Below are 24,755 nucleotides of genomic sequence, written 5' to 3' on the forward strand. Positions count from 1 at the left end.
TTCCTGATTAAACTTGCTTCGGTAACGAGAAAAACATGCGCTGCGAAATCGGCATGCTTTCAGTATCACTCACGTCGCTGTATTGTGATGGTGCTTTATTTGTACACTTGTTCCTTGCGTGTTCGCGTGTTGAGAGGGCCCCTACAAAAAGTTTTTAGACAGTCTACAGACTGTCCACATAAAATCTATTCATACTATATAATCAAATCCTGGAGAACAGTGTGTAGGCAATAAAAATGCTATAGAAAGTCTATAGACAATATATAGATTTATGGCCATGCACTTTTAGCACAATTTTCTGTATAGAAAGCTAAAGACTTAATAGACAAAAAGCAATACCTACCGGAAGACAATAATCTGTAAGAAGTCCATAGACTGTTTATAGAGCACTTTTTGTAAGGACGGCTTCTGGATGAGCGCCGGTGGTGTAGAAGGTCTTAGGCATAAGTTCAATAAACAAGTTCTCTAGCTTTTCACAAGCAATGTTCTCGTTCAAGCAAGCTTGATGCCCATAGCAAAGGTTGAATTAAAAGTTCACGTTCCACTTACTGTGCACAGCACCTTCGGAGCCCTTGGGATTGTGGCAGTCATGACAAGATTTTGCAGGTTGGAAACAATAATTAAGGGAAAAGCCTCGGACAGTCCTTTAATGACTACCCCGCAATCAACGTGGACAAGCACGATCATTATCTCCATTATATGCTTTTCACTCTTAGGGTATGACGTGAAGTTCACTTGAGCTGGGAGGCTGGACACCCTGGAGGTATCATCACCTTAATAAGCCGCTACATTTACGTGATAATTGTTAAAATAATAGAAAGTTTCGTATGTGAATTTCCTACACCTTGTAAGAGTCGTCTGGTTGATGCACGGGGAAACATATGACATGAGAATGCTCTGTTGAAATCCTTCAATGGGTTCTTCTTTCACTGCGTCATACTGTGACGTTAGTTCAGTTGTTGCAGAGAACTTCGGGGTACAAGTCGGAAGGACAGTCTGTAAGAGGCATTGAACAGATTAAGAATTCGCATTACAGTGCAGTCCCTTCTCTTATAAATGTTGTACATGAATATAACCCCTGAGTTCAGCAAGACAAAAATGCCTTCAGATTAGCATCTTGAAGTCATCGAAGTTAGAACGAAACGGCATTTACAACGGTTAGGAACAGTGCTCGAGCGACTGGTATTCCATCACTCGTCTCTGCGAAGCAATAAATACTTCAGGTGGAGTCATTTGCAACGAAGTTGTAAGATATTAAAGAAGGTGCTGCTCCTCCACCACCCTTTGAGTTATACACGCTGACGCGCAGCAAGAACAAAAAAAAGAGTACACAAGTCGGTACAGCACTGCAATCCTAAGACATATGGGAAAGCCCATTCAGAAGGCTTTGCCAGAATCCCCGCTCTAGGTCCCAGTGGGGGCATGTGGCTTAGAACGGACAGCGATGTACGAACAGCAATTTTTTCAAATTACACCTAAACCATTGACTCCCCACAGACCCTTTAAGTTTGAGCCGAATATTTACAAAACACCTCTACTAATCACAAGCATTTCAATATGACCGTCAAAAACGCTTCCTTTAAAGCTCTTATGAGGGTGCTTAACGAAGCACGCACTACAGTATACATTTGTTCTACGAGGTGGTGTCGAAAAGTTTCCAAAATACAGCTAACTTCTCGACTAAAATTTAAGCAAGATGTTTAGTCGGGTGCGGCACTAAAACTGCAATGGCGTTACTCTAGTATACGTCCCACGGTATTTAAGAAAGCAACGCGAAAGCTGTAATTGGAGTCACTTTACTTCTAAAAAAAATAAAATATCATAGAACACATTTGTTTTTCGGATGGCCATTAATCTACCGGAGCATGCGGTGAATACAGCTTACCTATACAAAATGTGGTGGCGCTCCTCTTCTCAATGTTGCGTCTGCATGTTCTGTTGTTGACAGTAGCTGCTGCCTGAGCGCTGACGACATAGGAGGTGCTAGGCTCAAGTCCACTAAAGATGTGCTTAAAGTCTTCGCCCGCAACAATTTCCTTCTTGCACGCTGTTTGGTCGGAGCAAATGGTGAACACTATCCTGTCATTCCACTTAGTGTTCCATTGAGCTTTCAGCTGTGTTGGGCTTATGGCAGCGACGCTTAGAAGCTTCAGCTGCGGAACTACAAACAAAAGAGGAAAAACAGGTTACCATTTAATTGCCGAAAAGACTCTTTAATTCTTTGTAAAAGGAATATTAGAGGCGAAGCCAGAAGTCCTGGTGTTAATTATGAAATAATAATGGTCTCGAACAATTCAGGAGTGACCGAAGGATAAAGGTGATTGTCGCTCTTCGGCGCGAGGCGCAAAACCTATTGTGCTTGAGGTAAATCTGGACGCCTCTAAAAGGTCATGCAACACAAAGGGATGCAGACAATTCATACATAACATCTAATAAATCTCAAGAAAAACGGTAATCACGCATTACCAGCCGATCTCTTTTGTCAATGCGACTTGACACACCTCCCATCGTTAATGTAGTACCCAGGAAAATAAAGGCTTTCTCATTAATTACTTCGTGACACTGAAAGTGCTATCAGGTTTTTTGCAAGCATTTTAACGGCTTCGCGTAAAGAAACAGCTTTAGTTTTTCCTTTTCTCATCTGTTTTGTTCATAAAACCAGAGCAGAGCAGTTCGAACTTGCGCTTCTTACACAAACACGATACTCTGATAGAGGATCTCTACTTGCCGGAACCGATATCTATGCTCTGCTCTTGAGGTTCACTGAAACGAATCATCCGTCTTAAAATTCCCAGCACTCAGGTTATTAGCTAGCGTATTTCCGCAATCGTATGATCGGGTCAGTGTGAAAGATAAGCTGACGTATGACCAGGTGGTGTGCAGCCGCTTGTAGGAATCTGTGGACTAGGCAGAATATATTATAATCTATTGTTGCCTCCATACTTGAAAAAAGAATATTCCGTTACGATTAGGGAGAATGGTGCACCTATTTCTACAAAATATTCAATGTTATACTTTTAGATAGCGTCTGAGAAAGCTCGTTGTGAGTTGCATGTCTTTTTACCTTCAGAATTGTGCTGTTACAGTGTGACATTGTTGGAAACATTTCTCGGGGTAATAAATGCTCAAAATAAGCACTACTTCACTGAAGAATGATATTTACGTACGATCACCAGCAATTGAGGCCACTTCGTTTCATATACATTTTTTTTAATTTTACCAACAGCAGCCTCGCATGAGGCTATTCTAAGAAATAAAAAATGCACAAACACATCATAACGATCAGCCATATGTGATGTACTGCGGTAGGAAAAGGAAACTTGCTGTAAAAGTATACCGCCTACAAATCGCAAAATATGAAAACGGCTATGCACGAGTAAGGTCAGAGATTCAGTTCCACATTTCTATAATGCCTGAGGAAAAAAGACAGTGTTATCGTAGTCATATTCATATTATTTTGAAATGCAGAAGGAGATAATCGACTACTTCAAAAACAGTTTCTGGTGTCATCAATAATTTCCGAGCTTTACTTTCTCTCGAGGCGATATTTTCCTGCATTCATACAAGTGGCACGCTTAGTTAAGCTACAGTAGTAAAACAGAAGACTACGAAACATTGCTAAAGGCAAAATATCTGCAAGCTTGATACAGTTATGCTGATATTCTCGCCCACCTTATTCTCAGGAAGTGGATTACGTATAAGCACAGTTGACACCATAACCTAATTTGTTGTGCTCAAGATTAGAAGCCCTTTTAAATGGTCTAATGAGTAATTAGGTTTTTATTCAAGTTTTCTCTACAGGGCCAGTAGGGTTGTTTCACTGTATTGATAGTTTTTTTTTTCTGAATGGTGCAGTCATTCATGATTGTCTTTTGCAATATTAAAGAAGCAATGAAGGGCTTTAGCAACATTTTAAAGAAAAATGCGCCAACGTTTTAAAAACGGATCTTACCCGACAAAAAAATAAGAAGCTAAGTGCGTGAAAACTGGACTACAGAATATTATAAACACTTAAGCTATCTTTGAATCACTGCAAAATTGCCACTTTTCGTTCATTTGTTACGTTGAATGTTCTCTATTGTACTCACTCTTGGGGTATGATGTAAAGGTCACTTGAGCTGGTTTGCTGTATGTCTTGGAGGAATCATTGTAAATTAAAGCAAATACCTTTGCTTGGTAACTTGTACTGTATTGCGGAATATTATACGTGAAGCCTATGTACGCAACAGGAATCGTCACGTTGAAGCATTTGGATCCATCCTTGTGGCAAAGGTTGACAAGAAACCCGTCGATATTCATTAACTTCTGCTCATCATACCCCCGGCATCCACTGTGTTGTTGCAGAACACAGAGGCATTGATGTTCGTAGGTGAGTCTGAAAAATATGTGATATATTTATTACCCTGGCAATATACTCACGGTAGGGTATGCTATCTGACGTGGAAATCAATCCGCATATGTGAAAAACGTATTGCTTTCCAAGTGTATAGGTAGAATAGCCCAAAAAAGAAAGGCTTTCGAGTTATTCAAACACAAGTTAGAGCAAGCTGCGCAGGCTAGTTGGTGATGCATTTTCTGAAGAAGTTAGCGCAAAAAGTAGCGCTCGGGAATGTCTTATGTGTCCTTTCTTTCTGTCCCTGGTGCGGGTTTTGCACTAATTTCTTCATACAAGTTAGAGAACTAAACGCTGCTGCACTACAAAAGAAATTCGGGACACAAAACCACCAATACCTAGAATTAATAAAACACATGGATAATTTTTGCGCCACACATTTTTGTACATAATCAGCATTTACGGTGAAACAGTCATCTATTATTCACTCTTTCATACGTTTTCGCGTGTATTCTATCCTGCTAAATACCTTGATTTAGAACATTCCTGGGGTAAATTTTTCTTCCGAACTGATTAGACTATTTCAGTATTCTTACCTAGCTTATAAAAAGCGTGTTCCGTTTAGAGTACGCTTTGTCTTGTGCGTTTACATGCTCTCAAAAGTTTTCATGCTACACTTGAAACTGTTTTATTCTTTGTCTCTGTTTTATGGTTTCTGTGATTTATTCAACAGCAGGTGCCCTGTTCAGGCTTTGGCTTTTGGGCCGCCTCCTTACTTATGCACGTAGAAATACTGATAAGCTAGTGGGATGTTATAAAATTTTATGATTAAACCTTCCTCGATGTGGATGTTGCCATTCATAACGTGCTCTCGTCATGAGAAATTGTATCACGGGGTACTAATTCGAAGCCACTCTTTGGGGCCCGCTGGCATTTCTAGAATGGTTGCTCAAAAGACAATTCCCCCGCGGTGATCGCAGTTGTCTTCATAGAGAGTTTTAGATGAAAGCTCGCTCAGCGATTGTTTTCGATATATGAAGTCTAATCGATGGGTCATGGCTTTGATGCATCGTCCCTGCAATTATATTACAGAGCCCACTTGGGCACTCAAATGCTTGTCACGCCTTACTTAAATGAAGAGAGGGAGTAATTTACGCATATTGTAGCACATCTGGCTGGTGCGCTCACGCATGAGCCCATTAAACCATGATAGTTCTAAGGAATGTGTGGGAAAATATCATGTGGCGGAGCGTGCTTCGTTGCATTTTTGCAACATGTTTACACATGGAATGATGCAGGTTCTTAACGGTGATCATAATTTAATTCTTGTCTGCAGGTAAGAATAGAAGTGGACGCAATGAAAGCGGCGTGGAACATGGCATCTCTATATCTGTGCTCTTCATCTATAGCAGGGGGGGGGGGGGGGGATGGTGACTGAGTGAGAGAGGTAATATCTCATAAAAGAAAGTGTGTATTATTTCTGCCCCCTAACAACCACTACAGCTGCGCTGAAGTGTCGTCGAAGTTTTGACTAGCTGCACTTGACCTTGAATTCTTTGTTTTCTGGCAGGGCAAACATTCTTTGCGCGTCAGAAAGTTTTAGAGTAATAGCACTACTTGGTGCAAAAATCGAAATCCGAGATTTGCAGAAATTTGACCTTGTTGCAACAATGCGAACCCGCTTAGCAACAGCCTTAAGTTCAGTGTCAAGTACCCCGTCGTAATTGACCGTGCCCGACACAGAGGCAACCTTCAAGTTAGTCTCGGGTCATTTTCAAAATTTGGTCCGGGAGACCATCGAAATTAGGCCTTTTGCCGATTTTGGCCAAAATAGGCGTCCAACCGTAATTGACCATGCCCGACACCCTGTAGACCTCAAGTTTTGACCTAGGGCACCCCCAATTTTTCATCTTCGCCGATTTGAACGAAATTTGATGTTAACCATAAATGACCGTTCGGGCATGATGAAAATTTAAATTGAAAATTGTTTTCTTGTTTAAAGAAAATGGCGCAGTAACTGTCTAACCTCTTGGTGGACAACTCAACTGCACGTAAGAGAGGAGATAAAGGATGGAGAGAAAGAGGTACCGTATTGAAAGGCACCGGAGTAATTTCGACCACCCGGGGATCTTTAACATGGACTGAAATCGCACAGCAAACGGGCGATTTTTGCAATTCGCTTCAAGCGAAATGCAACCGGGAATTCATCGACCTCCAAACTTGCCCCGGGTCATTTCCAAATATTTAGCCCGGGCCTAACTAGAAATTTGACTTGGGCCGATTTAGTCCAAAATCGATGTCCAGCAATAATTAAGCGAGCCCGACACTATGACGGCCTTCAAATTTAGCCTGGGCCATAGCCAAAATTTGCCATAGCTCTGAATTCGCGCATGTCAATCAGTGTTAAACCCAACATTAAAAAGTGGGTAAAGAGATTACCAATGCAAGACTATGTCTAGCTATGCCAGAGCTATTGCTCAACCATTAAGCATAGCAGCTGTTAAAACCTGCCTAACTTTTTTCACCGAAATATTTTTGGTAAAAAAGCGTCAAAAACACGCAGATTTTTCCACAAATTCCTGAATGCAATGTAAGGTGAGTATGAAAAAGTAACGAAATGAAATCCTGATAAAGTGAATAAAACCGTAGAAGCTATTCATATTCATATCTCTTTAAGGAACTGGCGCTGGCGAAGTGGGCTGTTAGAATTTCTTACAAAACCCCTCTGTTAAGAAGATCTTAAGAGGGCAAATGAGCTTAAATTAATAAGGATATTTCTTAGTAAAAAATATATGCTAAGAACAAAATCTATGCTGCGTTTGACGCATCACAGCCGTAGCTGCATTTACGGCACTAAACTCAATATATTAACTATTAAGTTATATGTGAATATTCACAAGCTCTTACGCTGCGAAGGGCAACCATTGCAGTACGTACAAAAAAGCGTTAGAGCAAAGGCTGTTGAGAGAGAGAGGAATTTTAATGAGGGAAAGGTGGAGAGGTCGGCCGGTGGTAACATGGCCCTGGCCTGCTACTCCACACAGGGGAAAGGGAAGAGGAGGAAAAGGAAAGTGCGAATGAAGGCTGATGATGGCATAATACAATGAGTTTCACGGGTGATGGCTACACACACACACCACACACATCACACTGGCTGGCACTCGCATCGCGGTTAGTAGACGCACAATCAATGCAAGTGTAAGTTGCCTAAAAATAATAAGCGTAAGTTTTCAGGACTGAACAAACACAACTACCTTACCGATGAAATCAGTTTTGCCCACATAAGTTGGTAAGTCCAGTTTTGCTTCCTGTCTTTTGCTCACCTGTAATATTTAAAAAAAGTGAAATCGTTCAAACATAGCCGCATCAAGAAATCATATCTTGATACGAGTCGATGCGTGTTTAATTCCTCTCTATACAATATTTTTCTTTGTTGTTTAGTTATTACTTTGACAACTACACATTTTAAAAGAAATCCCCGCCAAACTTCTTTAGAAGCGTATTTTTTCAACAGGCAGTTATTTATGAACGCACTTGTTTCACACGCCGTGCGATGTAGAATAGCACTTAAATCACGTCAACAATAGCCCTTAAAACACCTGGCCAAAAACAAAAGCGTCATTTAAACCCAACGTTTTTCATACGGCTCGACTGGAGCCGAGGCCTGAACTTCTGTAGGCACCTGCCTGCATGGCCAGCAGGACGACAGTGGCCCACCGCCTTGTGTCAAGTACTGCCTTCTACGGTACCATAGGGCACTAGTAATCAAAACCAATACAACGAAAGTTGTGTCGTCAACATTATAATCATCCTCATTGGTACCCAGGCCATCTTAGAGGGTCAAACTCTATCCGCGATTCGCACAAGACAGCTTTCGGAAGGTCTCGCTGAGATTTGCTTGACCTATAGAGACTACAGATTCTTTCCTCCTGAAAATTAGCGCGACTGACCGTCTTTCCCTTCTGTGCGTCACTCACCGAGTTCGCATATGGTGGCGCTGCTATGGCCGATCATCGCAGTCTACACAAGCAATAGTGCAACGATGACACATAAGAGCCGTGAAAGACGCGGGGCAAGTTGTTATTTCTTGCAAAATCAATGCAATATCTTGATGCACAACTTGTTGCCGCACTGGTCAAAATGACATGCGTTAAAAATCGATTTTCTTCAGGAACACTTCCTGCAATAAACTCAGAGCTTAATGAGTATTTTTACGGATTGGCAGGAAACAGGGTTCATTTGTGTGTGCCGTACACTGTTAAATAGAGATTTGTGCCAACTACTTTGGCCGTTTTTACTTTTTAAGATCCCACCCATTGCATCCTCAGATTCGTAAAATGAAAACGCAGATGGAATTTAGTTGCGTAAGCTCTAAAGGCAAATGGATAATAATGACTTCCCAAAATTTTAGTCGAACCCGTGTCGTCCACAATATGGCGTCTCCATCGTTAAAACCTTCATCGTTTGTGCTAAAAAAAGTACTTGCTTTAGGCGGCTGCTAAGGCATATTAAAAAAGAATCGTGTTCTTACTGACATTCCAAGGCAAAAGCTTTCCGTACATTCTTTCTCTGGGAGTGATTCTTCCTAGTGCAGCGCCGCCGCGGTGGCTCAGTGGCTATGGTGCTCGGCTGCTGGCCCGAAAGACGCGGGTTCGACCCCAGCCGCGGCGGCTGAATTTCTTTGGAGGAGAAATTCGAGGCCCGTGTACTGTGCGATGTCAGTGCACGTTAAAGAACCCCAGGTGGTCGAAATTTCCGGAGCCCTCCACTACGACGTCTCTCATAGCCTTAGTCGCTTTGGGACGTTAAACCCCATAAACCAAACCAACCAACCTTCCTAGTGCAATCACTGAGCTCTGCGTCAGTAGCTATCTAAGGCAAGCTTAGTGAAGTGGCTTGTCCTACTGCTTGTATTGTTCTGTCTGGAGCTTCTTAAAGACAGGACATGATAAGCAGTCACAAGTTTCTCATCACAAACAGCCTGGCCAAAGCCCCTCTCTTCTGTCTTTGAACTCTTACTGATACGAGGCTGTTGGTACTGCCGATTCTTATAGCATTGGACTAACACTATTGTTCTATACGAGCATGCGACGCCTATGTTCAGGGCATCAGTCTCGGTGACTTGCGATAAATTGTTTCGTCTGGGCTGTGGGCAATAAAGAAAGCCTATTGCAGTGTTAAAACATGTAATCTTCTTGTGCTTGTTCGGGAAAACTGTCAATGAAATTAATTTACAACGTTTGTACTAGGACCTTTTTGCCTCATCTATGACAAAGAGAACAAACGCAATAAATAAGTCTGTTTAGAACACATCGCAAAAAAATCAGCTTGTTTGATGCCATTTTACGCTATTTTTGTGTTTTTAATACTGATCACGTAGTGCATACTGAAAAATCTCTTTTAACTTAGGCGAGTCATTTCATTGCTCTGCAAAAGGCCCAGGACTTGCTTGCTGCGAGGGAATTAGAAGCAATTCTGCTACTTCAAAGTGTCAAATATGTGGCCTTCAGGCCAGCACTTGCGAAGACGTGAGGAAACCGAAAGATGAAGTCATGGAGCTAATGCGTTCCCACATAACATGACCGAGTTAAAGTCAGTAATATGAGATAAAATTTCACTCGGACGCTTTCAATCTTCCCATTTTAATGCTGGGTGAAGACAGAAAACAGTGTCGTTTGTAAGATCAGCAATAACAGTTGCAAAGAGGGGCTTCCTCGTAAAAAGATCTTTGACGCTGGAGTATAAAGTTTCCAATCGAAGGCAGATTAGCAGAGCTATCTGCTGTAAAAAGTGGGTCCGTTGTAACTTATGAAAATTCTAAGTCATCTTTCTGCTTCTTTGTTTCTGCGGGCCCCAAAAGGCGATGTAATTTATTGCGTGAGTAGTTGTGGAAAACTGTTTTCGTTATATTTATGCTACCTGTACCAGCCATCTTTTCCCTAAACGGGGGAGTGTGAAGCCTTCATCCGCCAGAAGCAAAACCCAACGCCACCTACCTCCACCCACCAACTGATATCGAAGGAGAGGCCTCGAAGCCTATCACTCATCCACCCACCTCATCACTCCAGTAGAGCCACCCACCCACAACTTCGCTCATCTCCATGCCCCAGAATCCTCGACCTATGAGAATCCCACAGAGGACAGGAACAAGAAAGCAACGGCAAAATTAAAATCAATGTGACAATGCGAAGACAATCAATGTAAAAGCTAAATGGGCACCAGTACTGCCACCGCAGGCTTTGCGCATCACACCGTATGAGCACTTGTACTTTTGTTTTTTTGCTTATTAAGCCTTCTACTGACGGGCAGATTTACAGTAGAACCGTATATTTCCCCACGAATTCCATGTGGACCCGTTCGACTCAACATCCTTTTGTAGTTTGGCACATATTTTAAAGCCAAGCGCTCAGAATTCCGGGGCAGCAACTTGGCATGTTCTTAACTTATTTGTGATGAAACAGCGCAAAACGACGAGACAACACAGATGACAGCCCCTGTCTCCTGTCCTGTACCGCTGTTTCATCAAAAACATTCAAAATGCGCAGTTGGCGCATTATTATTTAATGACCTGCAGGGTCGTTAGGGTGCTCCCATAAAATAAAATTATTGATTTTGTCTACGCTCAGTGCATCCAAGGACTTAACAGCCTTGCTGCCCAAATTGGGACGATAGGAGACTACTCCCGTTTGAAACACACCTCAGTAAACGAATGTGGCAGTCTATATTCATTCTTTTTCTTGGCCCCATTTTGTAACCTGCTTTTCCGGTTGAAGGTATATATACATAAATTAATAAAATAGGCGTTTAAATTCAAGCTTCAAGAACAACAATGTCTCCAGAAGTACAAATAAATCCTGCATACAATAATGCGCAAGATTACAAGAAAAAATATGCCACAAATTTCCTGCCAATGTAGCACAATGAGCGCCGTGAAATAAATTGGGGATTTGTTTGTCTCACCTTTGCACTCGCGGCAATGCATACGCTGCACAGGAAACACGCGATGCGCAAGGAATTACCCGGTCGTAGCCGGGCGTAGCTCGTTGTCATCGCGTCCGATATTTCGAGCCAACTTTTTCTGGGTGGCTAATATTTCCTATAACACCTTTCACTACCAAGGGAGCGTGTCCCGGACGTTAGGACCGGTTTTTACTGTAGCGGCATTACGGCGGGAAGCAGAACTATGATATAGAACACGGCAATCTGCTTACGAGAGCTGCCACCCGCCACTGCCTCCGAGTTGATCGGGAGTCGCTGGATTGCTCTTATGAGCGCGAACACTCGGTTTTTGTAGGTACAGATTGCGCACTGTCTGCTCTTGCCAGCGACTCCATACACGTCTGGTAAAAAAGGGAAGGTCAGCGAATCGTGTCTAGTCGCGCGTGCGTCATCAGACTGGGGTAAAATACGGCCGTGAAAACCGCAGCTCTGACCGAAAGGTTTCGTAATGTGAAGAGGAAACATTGTGGGGAGAGAAAAGGGCCAGACTATACGTCCGCTCGCCTGTGAGCGTGATGGAGATTTGTCGAAGGTGAACACGACTTGCTGAAATTGCAAATGAGCTCTAATTTCACTAAATGTGCGAGCTTTCTGCTCACTTAAGAACAACGAGGGCTAACGACTACTCAATTTTCTGACGTTAATAGTGAATGATTTGAGTATAGCAGTCTTTCTGCTAAAGGTACAGTAAGAGCCTTCCTTGCATTGCTGCCGCTGCCCACTTTCAATGTTCTTCCACTGGACGCTTTCGGTATAAAGGACGTTCCAAGAGTGCCTCTAAGGTTTGGTACGGTTCCTGGCAAATACTCCAATAGTTAGCGTACACAAAAAATAAATACATACGAAAGCAGACGGCAAGACTGCCACCATAGCTGCTAAGTTTGAAGAGGACCGTATGTGACATGTGGGGTTAGGGGTTTGGATCCCAACAACGGCATGCGTGGTTGTTTTTACTTCAAATTTAGTTTCAATTTTCTCGCATTTGAAAGAAAAATCGGGTATTATTTTCTGTCCAGAGCAAAAGCTATTGCAAAAAAGTACCTTTTGGTAACTAAGTGTATTTCAAGAGATGCATGAGCGACGTTTGGTGCCAGAGAGCGTTTGGTGCTAGACCTAAAAGGTGATTATTGGCAGATGGAAATGAACAAGCGAGATCGTGAGAAGACGGAATGTCGAATGGACTTGAGGAATTCAAGCTCCTTCCTTTTGGTCTTTGTTTGGCTCCAGCGACGTTTCAAACAATGACGGACGCTTTTTTATAAGTCCTGAAATTGCAAACGTGTTTGGTCTGCCTGGATGACGTGGTCTTTTCGCCAATGTTCGAGGAACGCCCCCCGCACCTAGTGACCGTGCTGCAGGCTATAAGATCTGTCGACCTCACGTTAAAGCTCGAAAAATGTCATTTCGGTTATGAGGAGCTCCACTTCCTGGGCCATGTCGTCAGCCATCACGCCGTCCGGTCGGATCCTGGGGTGGTATTCTCCCGGTGTCGCCTTTTGCGACATGTCGCATTCGCTCTTCGCTGATTGGTTCGAGCCGCGGTGACGGCGGCGTGACGACACGGACCCGCCTTCCTGCTACGTCATCGTGACGTCGCCCCAATTTACTACGCTTAGTCGAACAACGGAATGCGCTGAAGCGATTCGCGCGGGCGACGGGCTACCGTTAGCGTACGAACGCAATCGGCAGTTGCGGCTTTTGTGCCCTTGGCGTGAAAACATGGCGACGTCCTTTCAAGCGAGAGCCGCCCGCTTCAGCCAATTCAGCAGTCCTTGCGATTCCGGTCGGCATGTTTACCGGCAACTACTGGTGTTGTTACTTTTCGCTATGACTTACCTTGCTTCGACGATAAAGTTTAAGCTGCAATTCAGCCTAGTTTTTTAGATACGCTCTCGATTCTGGAGCGCGCAAGCCTAATGGGACCTCCAGCTACACTGCTACCGTCTGCAACTGCCCGAAACGCAGCCGAAACCTAGCACAACCGTCCGGAACGAAAGAAAAATAGATTTGGAGCTTTTTCGCGGTGTTTTATAGACTTAAATGAAGTAAAGCGAGTTTATATTAAATTTGCAAATGTTTTTTTGAACATTAGACGCCATGTGATGGCAAATATTCTTGCTATAAAAGATACGAAACTACTGCTGCTAGTGAATCAGCAGTGGTAAATTGTCGCTTCTCGGAGTGAATGAATGCACCGCAGACGAAAGTGTCGGCGGCTTTTTCCGTTTCTTCGAGCATCTGTAAGCACTTTTTACGCCCCGCCCATATGCGACATGTCGCAAAAGGCGACACCGGCAGAATACCACCCCTGCTAAAATCACAGCCGTCGCCAACCTTACCGCTCCGTCGGACAAGCAAACGGCCCGCCGCATTTTGGGCCTCTGTGCTTATTACCGCTGGTTCATTGTGAACTTTTCCCGAGCTGTGGCGGAGCTAACGCGTCCGAGAAGACATAACGTACTGTTCGCGTAGACAGAAATGCAGCAGTGGGAATTTTATGAATTACGGCTCCGCTTTTAAAACCACGCATGTACTTGCTCATTTCGCTTCTTGTGCACCGACTCTGCTCCACACAGATGCCAGCAACGTGGGCATCGGTGCTGTGCTCGTCAAGTGGCAGGACGGCGCCGAGTGCGTCATAGCGTAACCAGCCAAACTATATCTCGGGATGAGCCGAATTACTCCAGTACCGAAAAAGAATGTCTCGCTGTTGTTTGGGCAGTAATGAAACTCAGACCTCATCTTTTCGGCAGGCACATTTAAGTGTTAAGCGACCACCGCTCGCTCTGCTGGTTCACGAACTTACGGGATCCCTCTGGCCGCCGTGTACGTTGGAGCTTTCGGCTTAAGAGGTTTGACATGACCAGAGCGTGGAAATCAGGGCGCCAGCACAACGATACCGACTGCTTGTTCAGGTCTTCTGTCGACGAAGCGCGCGAAGACGACGACCAACGTGACTCTCCTCTCATCGCAGCCGTCGACGCAGCAACTCGTTCCAATCAGCAACGTGAGGACACGGAGCTGAAACCTCTCGTTGACTATCTGGAAGTTCATGCCATGGAGGCTCCGTAGCCCTTTGCAACAACGTGCTGTACAAAGCCAACTAATCTCAAACACGACAATACTACCTCCTTCGTCCCAGCGCCTCCGCGAGAAGAAATCTTGTGGGGGTGTCATGACGAGACAACCACCGGTCGCCTCGGCTACGCCAGCACTCTGGCTCAGATCCAACAGAGCTATTCCTGGCCTAAGCTTGCAGCGACTGTGCGACACTGCATGTGTACGTGCCACGATTGTCAGCGACGGAAGAGATCCCCTGCCAAGCCAGCTGGACTTTTAAGTACATCCCTTACAAGTACCCAAAGTCCCGTTTAAGCAAGTTGGTATGTACCTTCTCGGCCCTTTTCCCACTTCATCTTCGGGGAACAGGTGGATCATCCTCGCCATTGATTATATTACTCGTTACGCTCAAAGCAAGGCACTCCAGTGTGGAACAGCAGCCGACCTGCGAAATTGTTCGTGAAACAGATCGTCCTAAGGCGTCCTAAGCCTTATTATCACTGTTAGAGGCGCCGCTTAGATTCCCTCATTCGCTAAGTGGCACTACACATTGGAAAGCAGCCATCAACCATATCCAGGCGAATGGCCTGACCCAACATCTTAACAAAACTCTCGCCGACCTGCTGTCTATATACATTGGCGTTCAACATTGATCATGTAACGGTGTGCTGCCATATCTTACTTTCGCGTACAACGCGGCGCAAGAAGTAAAAATGCGTAGGACTTCCTTCGATCTGTCGTATGGCCGCGAGGTATCGACAATGGAAGCAAAACTACCCTACGATGATCACGACCCCGACGTTAGCGCCGAGGAATTTACTTTTCTTGTGGAAGAACCCAGATATCTTACGATGCTGCGCATCCGGCATCAAGCAGACTGTGACACCCGGTGTTGCAACTGCAGCCACGAACTGATAACGTTCGCACTAGATGGCAGAGTGTGTATGTGGACACGCATTCGACGCCGCGATCTTTCAGGAAAACTGCTAAAGCTCTACTTCGGCATATACAAAGTTCTCAGACAGCTAAGCGAAGTCACTTCTGAAGTTCTTCCGGATGAGTTTTCCGGGACTACTCGGCGTCAGCGGAGACGTGAGATCGTTCACGTCGTACAAATGAAGCCCTACTTTTCAGGAGAAGTTTAGTGGCTGAGCCCCGCACGTTACCCTGTGCCATGTCAGTGCACGTTAAAGAACCCCAGGTGGTCCAATTTCCGGAGTTCTTCGCTGCGGCGTCCCTCAGACACTTAGTCGCTTTGGGACGTTAAACCCCCCTAAAACCAAACCAAAGCAGCCGCCCGTTACTCAATCTTTTTCTGCTTACCATGTTGTCATTGTTGTATCGTATCGCGGCGTCTGCTCGTGGCTTGTCGCGTGCGCCATGCCTTGGTGCGCATGCGCCGGCGTCTCACCAAATGTAATTAACCCCGTGAGGATGCCATGCACGGAGGTCGTTGGTTCGATGCTGCTTATATGCACCTCGTAATAAAGCGTCTCGTTCCCTGGCTGGCGTCTGGTTACCAGGCGTCTGGTTACAACAAGTGGCGACGAGGATGGGATGGATGAATACAACCAAGAAACCAGAATGACCGCAAGCGTCGGGAAGCTACCGGAGTTCCAGCCGGGAAGTGATAACTTCGAAGTATACCTGGAACGCTTCGAATTATTCGCTGCTGCCAATGACATCAATGATGACAAGAAACTTCAAGTTTTCTTAACGGCTATTGGCTAAAAAGCCTATGTCATGCTCCGGAGCTTGCGGTTGCCGGCGACGCCTGCTAAGTCTTCATTCAAGGAAGTGGTAAGTGCTCTAAAGAAGCACTACGCTCCCAAACGCTGACTTGTCACCGAACGCTATCGGTTCAACCAGCGTAAGCCAGAAACCTATGAGACCACCACGGTCTTCATTGTCGAATTGAAGAGGCTAGCTTGAGCCTGCGAATTCGGCATGCTTCTGAGCGAAGCTCTGCGGGATCGGCTCGTCGCTGTATTGCGTTCCGAACCCATACGGTGCCGGCTGCTCGCCCTTCCTGAAGATGAGATAACATGGGACTGAGCGTGTAGAGTGGCCGTAGCCATAGAAGCTGCAAGCCAGGACACCAACGACATGCTGAAATCGCCGAGCGCAGATCAGCTTCGTCAGACAGCACCGAAGTCTACTGGACACGAGAGGCAGGGAAGCAGTGTAAAGTTGCTAACAGAGAAACGCCTGTCAAGGAAAGAGGCAGAGAGAGTCCAGTTCGGAAGACGTCACAAGGGACGAAAGCTCCATGTCACCGATGCGGAGCGTAACACTAACCCGTGAGTTGCCCTTTTTTAAACAGCCGGTACTACAAGAGTAAAAAGAAGGGGCACGCTGCAAAAAAGTGTAGAACTAAAGTAGTGCACTCTGTAGAGCCGGATGATGGCAGTACTGAGCTACTTACTTTGTGTCACACTACCCAAAAAGCTGGTGCACCTGGTATTGTCACTGTGGTTACGATAAATGGTCAAGATATTCCCATGGAAATTGATACAGGAGCAGCTTTCTGAATCATGACGGAAGTGGAGTGGGCGGAACACTTTCCTAATGCCGGTTTAAGACAAGCCAATGTGAAATTCGCGACATACAACGGCACGGCTGTGCCTACTCCTAGAGTTATATACGTCAAAGTGCAATACAAAAATCAGTGTTTCGAGCTGCCTCTAGTTATTGCAAAGGAAAAAGAGGACTCGAGAATGCCCACGCTATTTGGCCGGGACGGGCTTTCCCAGTTTAGGATCAATGGGCACGAGATCATGTCTGTGCAGGCAGTAGAAAGTGACACGCCCATTAGAAAAAAACAAAACCATGTGTTCGACTCATGTTTTGGCGCAATCAAAGGGTTCAAGCTAGCATTGTCCTCAAAGAAAATGCGCGCCCAGTGATTGGTAAAGCAAGGCTAGTTTCTTACGCTTTACGCGAGCAAGTCCAACAGGAATTCCCATACATAGAGAAAAGGGGCGTCGTGTACCGGGTGAGGCACCACAGCACTTGGGAAACGCCCCTGGTCAGTCCCTAAACAGAACAGCAAGGAGCTTCACCTTTGCGGCGATTACGGGGTCACCGCAAACCCAGTAATTAAAGTGCACCATTATCCCTTGCCGCTGCCTAAGGATATTTTTGCCACTTTACAAGGCGGAACATTGTTTTCTGTTCTTGACTTGTCTAAGGCGTATCTCCAGCTCGAGTTAGACGAGCAAGCTCAAGAACAGCTTCCTATATACATGCACTTGGGCCTTTTTAGGTTTTGTCGCTTGCCATATGGCGTAGCTTCTGCAACTGCAGGGCTCCAAGCAGTCATGAACCAAATACTGCATGGTATGCCGGGTACGGCCTGCTACTTGGATGACATAGTCATCACGGGCGAGAACTACAAGCAGTGCTACGAAAGGGTGGAGCAGGTTCACTCACCGTGAGCGAACACGGTGACTGAATAAAAAAAAAGTGTGCTTTGTTTCAGCAGCGCATAACGTACTTGGGACATTACATTGATAAGGATGGGTTGCATCCCACGCCTGAAAAAGTGCTGGGCGTTAATAATGCACCTAAGCCGACCAACGTGACCCTGCTGAAGGCCTTTTTGGCATGGTGAGAATTTACGCTAAATTTTTGCCAAACTTAGCTATGGTCATTGAACCACTGCACAACTTGCTCCCTGTAGAAAGCAAATGGCACTGGTCGCGTCAGTGTGACGAGGTTTTCCCATTATGTCTGATGCCTGATAAAAATGTCTTCCAGCTTTACGATGTGAAAAAAGAAATTCAGATTACATGTGATGCTTCTGAGTACGGGCTGTGCACAGTACTGTCACACGTCGAAAATGGTAGAGAAAAACCAGTAACTTTTGTCTCGCGGTAATTGTCTGCACCAGAGCGGAACTGCACCCAAATAGAAAAAGAAGCCCTAAGCATTGTGTTTGCAGTGAAAAAAACTACACAAGTACCTTTATGGCCGAGTGTTTAACGTCTTGAGTCACCATCAGGGGCTCACTAATCTTTTTTGATCCAAAAAGACAGGCCAGTGCTGTAGCTACTGCAGGAGTCCGTCGTTGGCTCGCATTTTTGGCCAGCTATCGCTGCGAGATAAAACATAAGCCGGGATCTGCTATCAATCATGCGGACGCATTGTCTCGCTTGCCTCTACCAGACACGTGCGACCGGCAAGATGAAATCTTTTATTTCTCGTCTTTGAACGAGTTACCATTACCGGCAAAGGATGTGGAACGAAAAACAGGGCGAGATAAATTACTCAGCACTGTTCGGGAAATGATATGGTATGGCTGATCAAAAACACTGTCTGATGAGCTGAAACCATTCTGGACGCGCCGACTGGAGCTGAGTATAGACGACGAATGCCTTGTATGGACATAGCGGACATTCCCGAGTTGTTGTAGAATCTTGTGCTGGGTTTGTTGCATGAGCAACATCTGGGCATTTCTAGAATGAAATGAGTAGCGAGATTCATAGCATGGTGGCCTGGTATTGATGACGCTGTCGAGAGAATTGTGCGGAATTGTCAAATATGCCAGTCAGTTCTGACCTCCGCACAGCCCTTAAATTTGACACCCCGTAAACTGTGTGGAAACCCATGGGAACGAGTACATTTGGACTTCGCAGAAGAGAAAGGGAAATTGTGTCTTGTCGCGATTGATGCTTATTACAAATGGTTGGAGGTCAAGGTAATGACAGTGGCAACTGCCGGTAAAACAGTAGACTGTGTTCGTTCGTTGTTTGCGTCACATGGACTGCCTGTGGAAATAGTAACCGATAACGGTGCGCAGTTTCCAGCAGGTGAATTTTAATTTTCTTTTAAATCCAATGGATTTAAGCACACACTCACGCGTGTGCTTATAGTGTGTGTGGGTTTGCTCTGTGCGTGATAATGTGTTTAAATGGTGGCCTGGAAAATTCACCCGAGTGAAGTCACCGTCACCGTACTTGGTCAGTGTGACAGACAGAGTGCGGTTGGTGCACGCGGACCACCTGCAACGATCCGGCATCGCATCAAGTGCACGATCGAACGTTAACCCAGACGTGGAACTTCCGCACACATCAGACGGGGTGCCTCATTCACCCCGTACAGGACAATCGGCTGAGCCATCCCATTCTATCCGACCACCACAGCGAGCAAGCGGCAAGCAACCGGTGCAACTACGAAAGAGCACCTTGGAGCGGCGTCCGCCTGATTGTTTCACTTGTGCTTGCTTTTAGAACTTTAAAGCGGAGGAAGTGTTGTATCGTATCGCGGCGTCTGCTCATGACTTTTCGCGTTCGCCATGCCTTGCTGCGCATGCGCCAGCGTCTCACCAAATGTAATTAACCCCGTGCGGACGCCATGCACGGGGGTCGTTCGTTCGAGGCTGCTAGTGAGCACCTCGTAATAAAGCGTCCCGTTCACTTGCTGGCGTCTGGTTACAACAGTCATGCGAAAATATTCGTATGTCGTGCCCAGGGGCGTATTCGGCTCAATTCTGAACTCGCGTCGGAATTATCTTGACTGTCAGTGCTTCGGTTCTCGAAATGTACGCGCGCTGAGGCTTTGCTTCCGAGTTTTTCGACACGATTCTTAATGCGGACGTCAGGCATTTTGCGAGGGAGCTGTGGGCGCACAGATAAAACCCGGAAGCGCAGCTCGTACTCCTCCATTGCAGGTCCACAAAAGCTTGGCTCTGAAGATTACGTCGTCCAAAAGTGTTACTCAGGAATGCGCCCATATGTATCAAAAATTCGGGAGGAAAAAAGAGAAATCAAAATTTATTTTCCCCATCAACGAGCTAAATCGAACGTTCGCGTGTGTCTTCTTCAACTGTTGCGTAAAGAACCAATAATGTTCGCTCCGGAGCGAACATGTACCGCTGCATTTGCTACTAGAGCACATTGTCTAGCTGTTTCTATTCCGAAAGATTGCCGAGACGAAGGCTAATAGCTGCTTCCGGCGATGCGCACAAAGTTGCCGGAACTGTCAGGCCACGCCAGCAAATGTGACGCGGACGCGTCCGTGGCCAACACTGGGGAGCACATATCCCAAGCCAAAGGTAACGTATTAGCGAAGACTTGTCCTACAAAGGACTAGAATGAAGCCATCCATTTGAAGTATTGCGACGATTACCTGTGCTGCTTGGGATCACGCTCGATATACATGCGCAAGGCGCTTATAAATGCAGCTGCGCATTTTAAGGCGGAAGCCTTTAATGCCTCATCGTTGTAAGCAGGAGTTGTCGACAGAAATGTCACGCTTTTCAATTGGTCGAAACGGTCGTGAAGTCACAGTGCGCGAATTTCCAAAGGGGCCAATCGTACTTTGGCTAGTAACCATGCAACCAATTGAAGGGATCGTATAGTGATGCTCCAAGTAAGTGGGACAGAGTTTAGTTAATTGCCTAATTGCTTGCTACTCAGGTCAGAGAAATAAATAAAACCGGGTAGGAAACTGGTCGAGCTTGGGAATCGAACCCCGGACTCCGGAGTGCGAGACGGGCATGCTAACCCCTCCGCCATGCCAGCTTGGTGGTTTGGAATGAGCAAAATGAGGTGGAATGAGGTGGTCTAGTGAATGCGGTGTCTTCGCTCACTGCCATCTTCCTCCCTTCACGTTACGGCGAGGTTTAGGTGTGCACCGAGATATGAGAAACAGGTACATTTCGTTTCTTCAAAAACCAATTTACCGATGAACAAGGCGTAAAACCGAATGGGCGATGGCATTTTGTGGACTCCCCGGCAGCGTTGTAAGACGCTGTCGCGTTCCACTCTTAGAGGCGAAGCTTAACATCTTAACCACACATCAGTGACACAAGCAACAACACTGCGCTTAAGGCTTTCGCCTCACCGCACTTTAGGTCAACACAGTGCCCCCTGAATTTTTGGGAGCGCGGCGATAGCTTTGGGCTGTTGGCGAGAGCTTTGAAGAAAACAGAGAGGAAAGAGCGCAGTGGGAGATAGTGGCCTTATGCGCGCTGCGCCGGATGCTTGAGTCACTTGGTAGAACGCGTGCATATCACTCTTCGCCTTAACACAGCACGTGACATCTGATGCTGCCGGCTACGGTCCGGACGTGGCAACTTGAACGCTTGATCGCGTGTGTGTGAGGTGGTTCAGGATATGGAGAAACGCCACTATCCTGTTCTGAAATGGAACAGTAGTACGGGGCAACAGTCACCGTCGGTGCGACGCTTAACTTCAGAACAAATTTTTATGACAAAAAAATGCTCTAAACATATTTGTGCGAAATTTGGACTATACTAGCTATGAAAGGGCTGCGCCTTTTTTGGTACTTCAACTAGCTGAGCTTGAAATTGAAGGCTGAATACGCGGAAAAGCGCACTTTTGTGGCCATTGGAAATTTATTTTCTGGATTCTTATTTATTAGACAAGTTTAAACTCGTAATTAAAAACTTTTACACGCACAGTCTTTGTCAAAAGCATACAGGCCAAGAGGTCTGCTTCATAGCCCTACAGTGCGGCTCCTCTTGCATACTCGGGGACCGTAATCTTACGAAGGTAGGAGGAACTGAAGTCCTCAACCCTCCCAAGCTTAGGACTGTCAAATGTGCTTAAGAGCTCCGCTACACCGCCTGGAAGCAAACCCCTTGGTCTCTATATTTTTGACAAAGACTGTACATACAATATACGACGGTTTCAAGCCTACTCTGTTCCTTCATCAAGGGGCGACTGCGGACGGGTACCAGCTTAGCTTTAGTTTATGCCCACGAGTGCGACTGCCCCTGCCGCTTTAGGATTACAGCTGTGACTATCGTGATCTTGAAGTTGCGCAGAATGATCTCATGCTTTGAGATCTTGAGGGATAAAATAGTTATTTTATTCGTTAGCTTCAGGAGCTCGTTCTGCTGAAAACGCGGCGTCTTCCGTCGCTGTCTTGCGTCAGTTGGAAAAAATCCTGGAAGTTTCAAATACATCAAAAAATGCGGGAGGGTTCAAATGAAACCATAAGTGGTGAAGTGGTTCGTCTAATCAAGGTTTGTCACAATATTTCAATGAGTCAATAAAAATCAGGTGGCATGGATGGTGGAACCCAGGCCCACTGCAAGCCAGGCAGGCACGCAACGCATAGGGCACGACCGGTGTTTTTTTTCTTTATTTCATGGAAGTACAACCACTGTTACACGCTTCAAAGGTCGTCGTTGGTTCAGGCGTGTTAGAGGGGCACCTAGAGAATGCGTCGTGGTGTGTATGACTTATATGCAGTTACGATGTGTATATGAGTATCTAGTGGCCTAGTATATCGGGAAGTGTAACCTAGACAGTGACTGGTAAAGGTAATATGTAGTCAGTAATTGTGAGAAACTGTTGGCAATCGCTAATGTGATCGGTAATTAAGATTCCAATCTATCACCGTTATCGGCAGTGATGGTGGATTGGTAACTGGTAATGGCGATTGGTAATCGGCGGTGAGTGATACCTGATTAGTATTCGATAATTGTAATCGATTATTTGGACTGGTACTTGGTAATTTAATGCGCTTTATGATTAATTATTGATACTCGCGATTTCGCAAATCTGTAATCTGTGATTCGTAGTCGATAATTGTGAATTCGAAAAGTCTTGACTTCTCGCGGAGGCCGCCTGGTAGAGAAGGCCATGGCGATATTTCCGGAAAGTTTCAATCGCGCGCGAGTACTGCTAGGGGCGCCGTAAGTGGGAGCAAGACGTCAGAACATGCGTAAAAGAATTCAAGGGGCACTTTGGTTCTCTAAAGTGCTGCAAGGCGGAAGCCTTTTCTGGCGCACTGTTTGGCATTGACTGCGAGACTGTGCAGTACTAGTGCTTTATTTCACTACACACTTTGACTACACATTACAACTACACATTTTGACTGCCGACTTTGACTGCTGCTTTAGCGGGTTGGGTTATATGCATGGCTCTGTTCTCAGTGATGAGGTATGTAATGTGGTCACCCACGGACGCCTTATGCCCCCTCTCAGAATGGACGACAACTATTTTATTAGTTGTCGTCTTCTCCAAAAGGGGGCGTCAGGCATCTGTGGGTGACATCATTATTGCGAATCGACGCATTCTGACGTCATAACCATTTCGACCAAAAAAAAAAGAGCGTGGCACCTCTGTTGACAATCTGCTGCTGACAACCTTCTGTCGACAACGAGGAGGCATTAAAGGCTTTCGCTTTAAAAGTTTTCATCGATCATGAGCACCAGCAGGGCGCGTCACCAGGGGCAGCAGGACGTGGCAACATGGGTGGAATGTTATCATAGCTAAGGAATAAAAAGAGAAATATTAAAAGTAGTAGAAGACACTATCACGTCTACTCTTAAGACGAAGCTTGAGCGTCCTGCTATTTATTTACGAAGGCGTGCCACCCCCTCGAGCAGCGAAACGCGAACATTCAAATGACTCCGAACGAACTGGCGAGTAGTGCGCCGTACTTAGCGGCGTTATATTAGTTGCAGCAAAAGTTTGACTGGATATATTTGCTTTTAACTTCTTGGAAATATAGCGCAGAAAAGACAAGGACGGAGCAAGTGGTGGTCTTGGCGCTAACTTTATTTCAGAAGAAGTCATACGAGGGTTATATGCACTCTTCATCTGGCGAGGAGGATGACGAAGCGCCTCCTCTCCGGGCTGTTGCCATTAGGCCTGCGGACATCATCATCTGTTGCAAGTAGGTTCCACTCTCGCTTCGACCGTAGTAGCGCGGGTTTGCAAACAATCATTCGGAATGTGGTTTCCCACTTGTGGCTGCCTGAGAGGCTGACCGGAGGAGTTCTTAATCGAACGTGGCGACAATGGTAGCGGCCCCTGGGTATTGCACGTTGGCCATTGTACGAGCGAAAAACACTAAAGAAAATTCGTTCAGTGCGCCAGCAACGAACGAGAAAAGTAGTGCCTAGATAGCGACTTGCTGTACATATGCGCTGAAAAAACTCGCCAAGGCTGCCCTGTTCGCCTGAGACTGCCACAGCGGAAGCGAATTTTCAACAAGGAAAGCTGTGTAAAGCATGGTTGCGCATAAATCCCAAGGAAATCTCTTTCCGAACAGCCGCGAATGTTATGTAGCAAGTGGCTCCACTTTGTCTGTCACCGTTGCCGTAGCCTCTCTACTTTTGCTCAAGTATACTTACCTGGCACGCAGTGCTTGCTATAGTTCACAATCTACAGCACTGCGGCGCCAAGATGCCGTGGGTCGGCAATGCTTACCCAACAAACCAATAGATGGCAGCACAGTGCCATAAACTGCTGCGCGTTCGAGACACGCGTCGTCTGTCCCGGAGCATGGCGGCGTGTTGTAGCGCAGACGCAACGCTCTATGCGCGCAGCAGCTCTCAGACGAGGAACCCGTTTGTATCAACAGGACGAAGAGAACGGAGGGG

At 45.8% G+C, this 24,755-nt stretch overlaps 1 protein-coding gene across 1 annotated transcript; it reads right to left on the reverse strand.

Annotated features, from left to right (window-relative positions):
• Positions 1 to 952: 952 nt before the first annotated feature.
• Positions 953 to 7,657, reverse strand: LOC149329804 (uncharacterized). The gene is made up of 4 exons (XM_089559307.1): positions 7,593 to 7,657; positions 4,089 to 4,375; positions 1,886 to 2,161; positions 953 to 996 (listed from the first exon to the last, which is right to left on the reverse strand). Exons 2-4 carry the CDS (start codon positions 4,297 to 4,299, stop codon positions 953 to 955), a joined length of 531 nt encoding a protein of 176 aa, XP_089415433.1. The 5' UTR covers positions 4,300 to 4,375; positions 7,593 to 7,657.
• Between the last annotated feature and the right edge of the window lie 17,098 nt (positions 7,658 to 24,755).

Source organism: Amblyomma mixtum, chromosome 9 (assembly GCF_055824585.1).
Source record: "Amblyomma mixtum isolate Tamu chromosome 9, ASM5582458v1, whole genome shotgun sequence".
Taxonomy (NCBI): Eukaryota; Metazoa; Arthropoda; class Arachnida; order Ixodida; family Ixodidae; genus Amblyomma; species Amblyomma mixtum.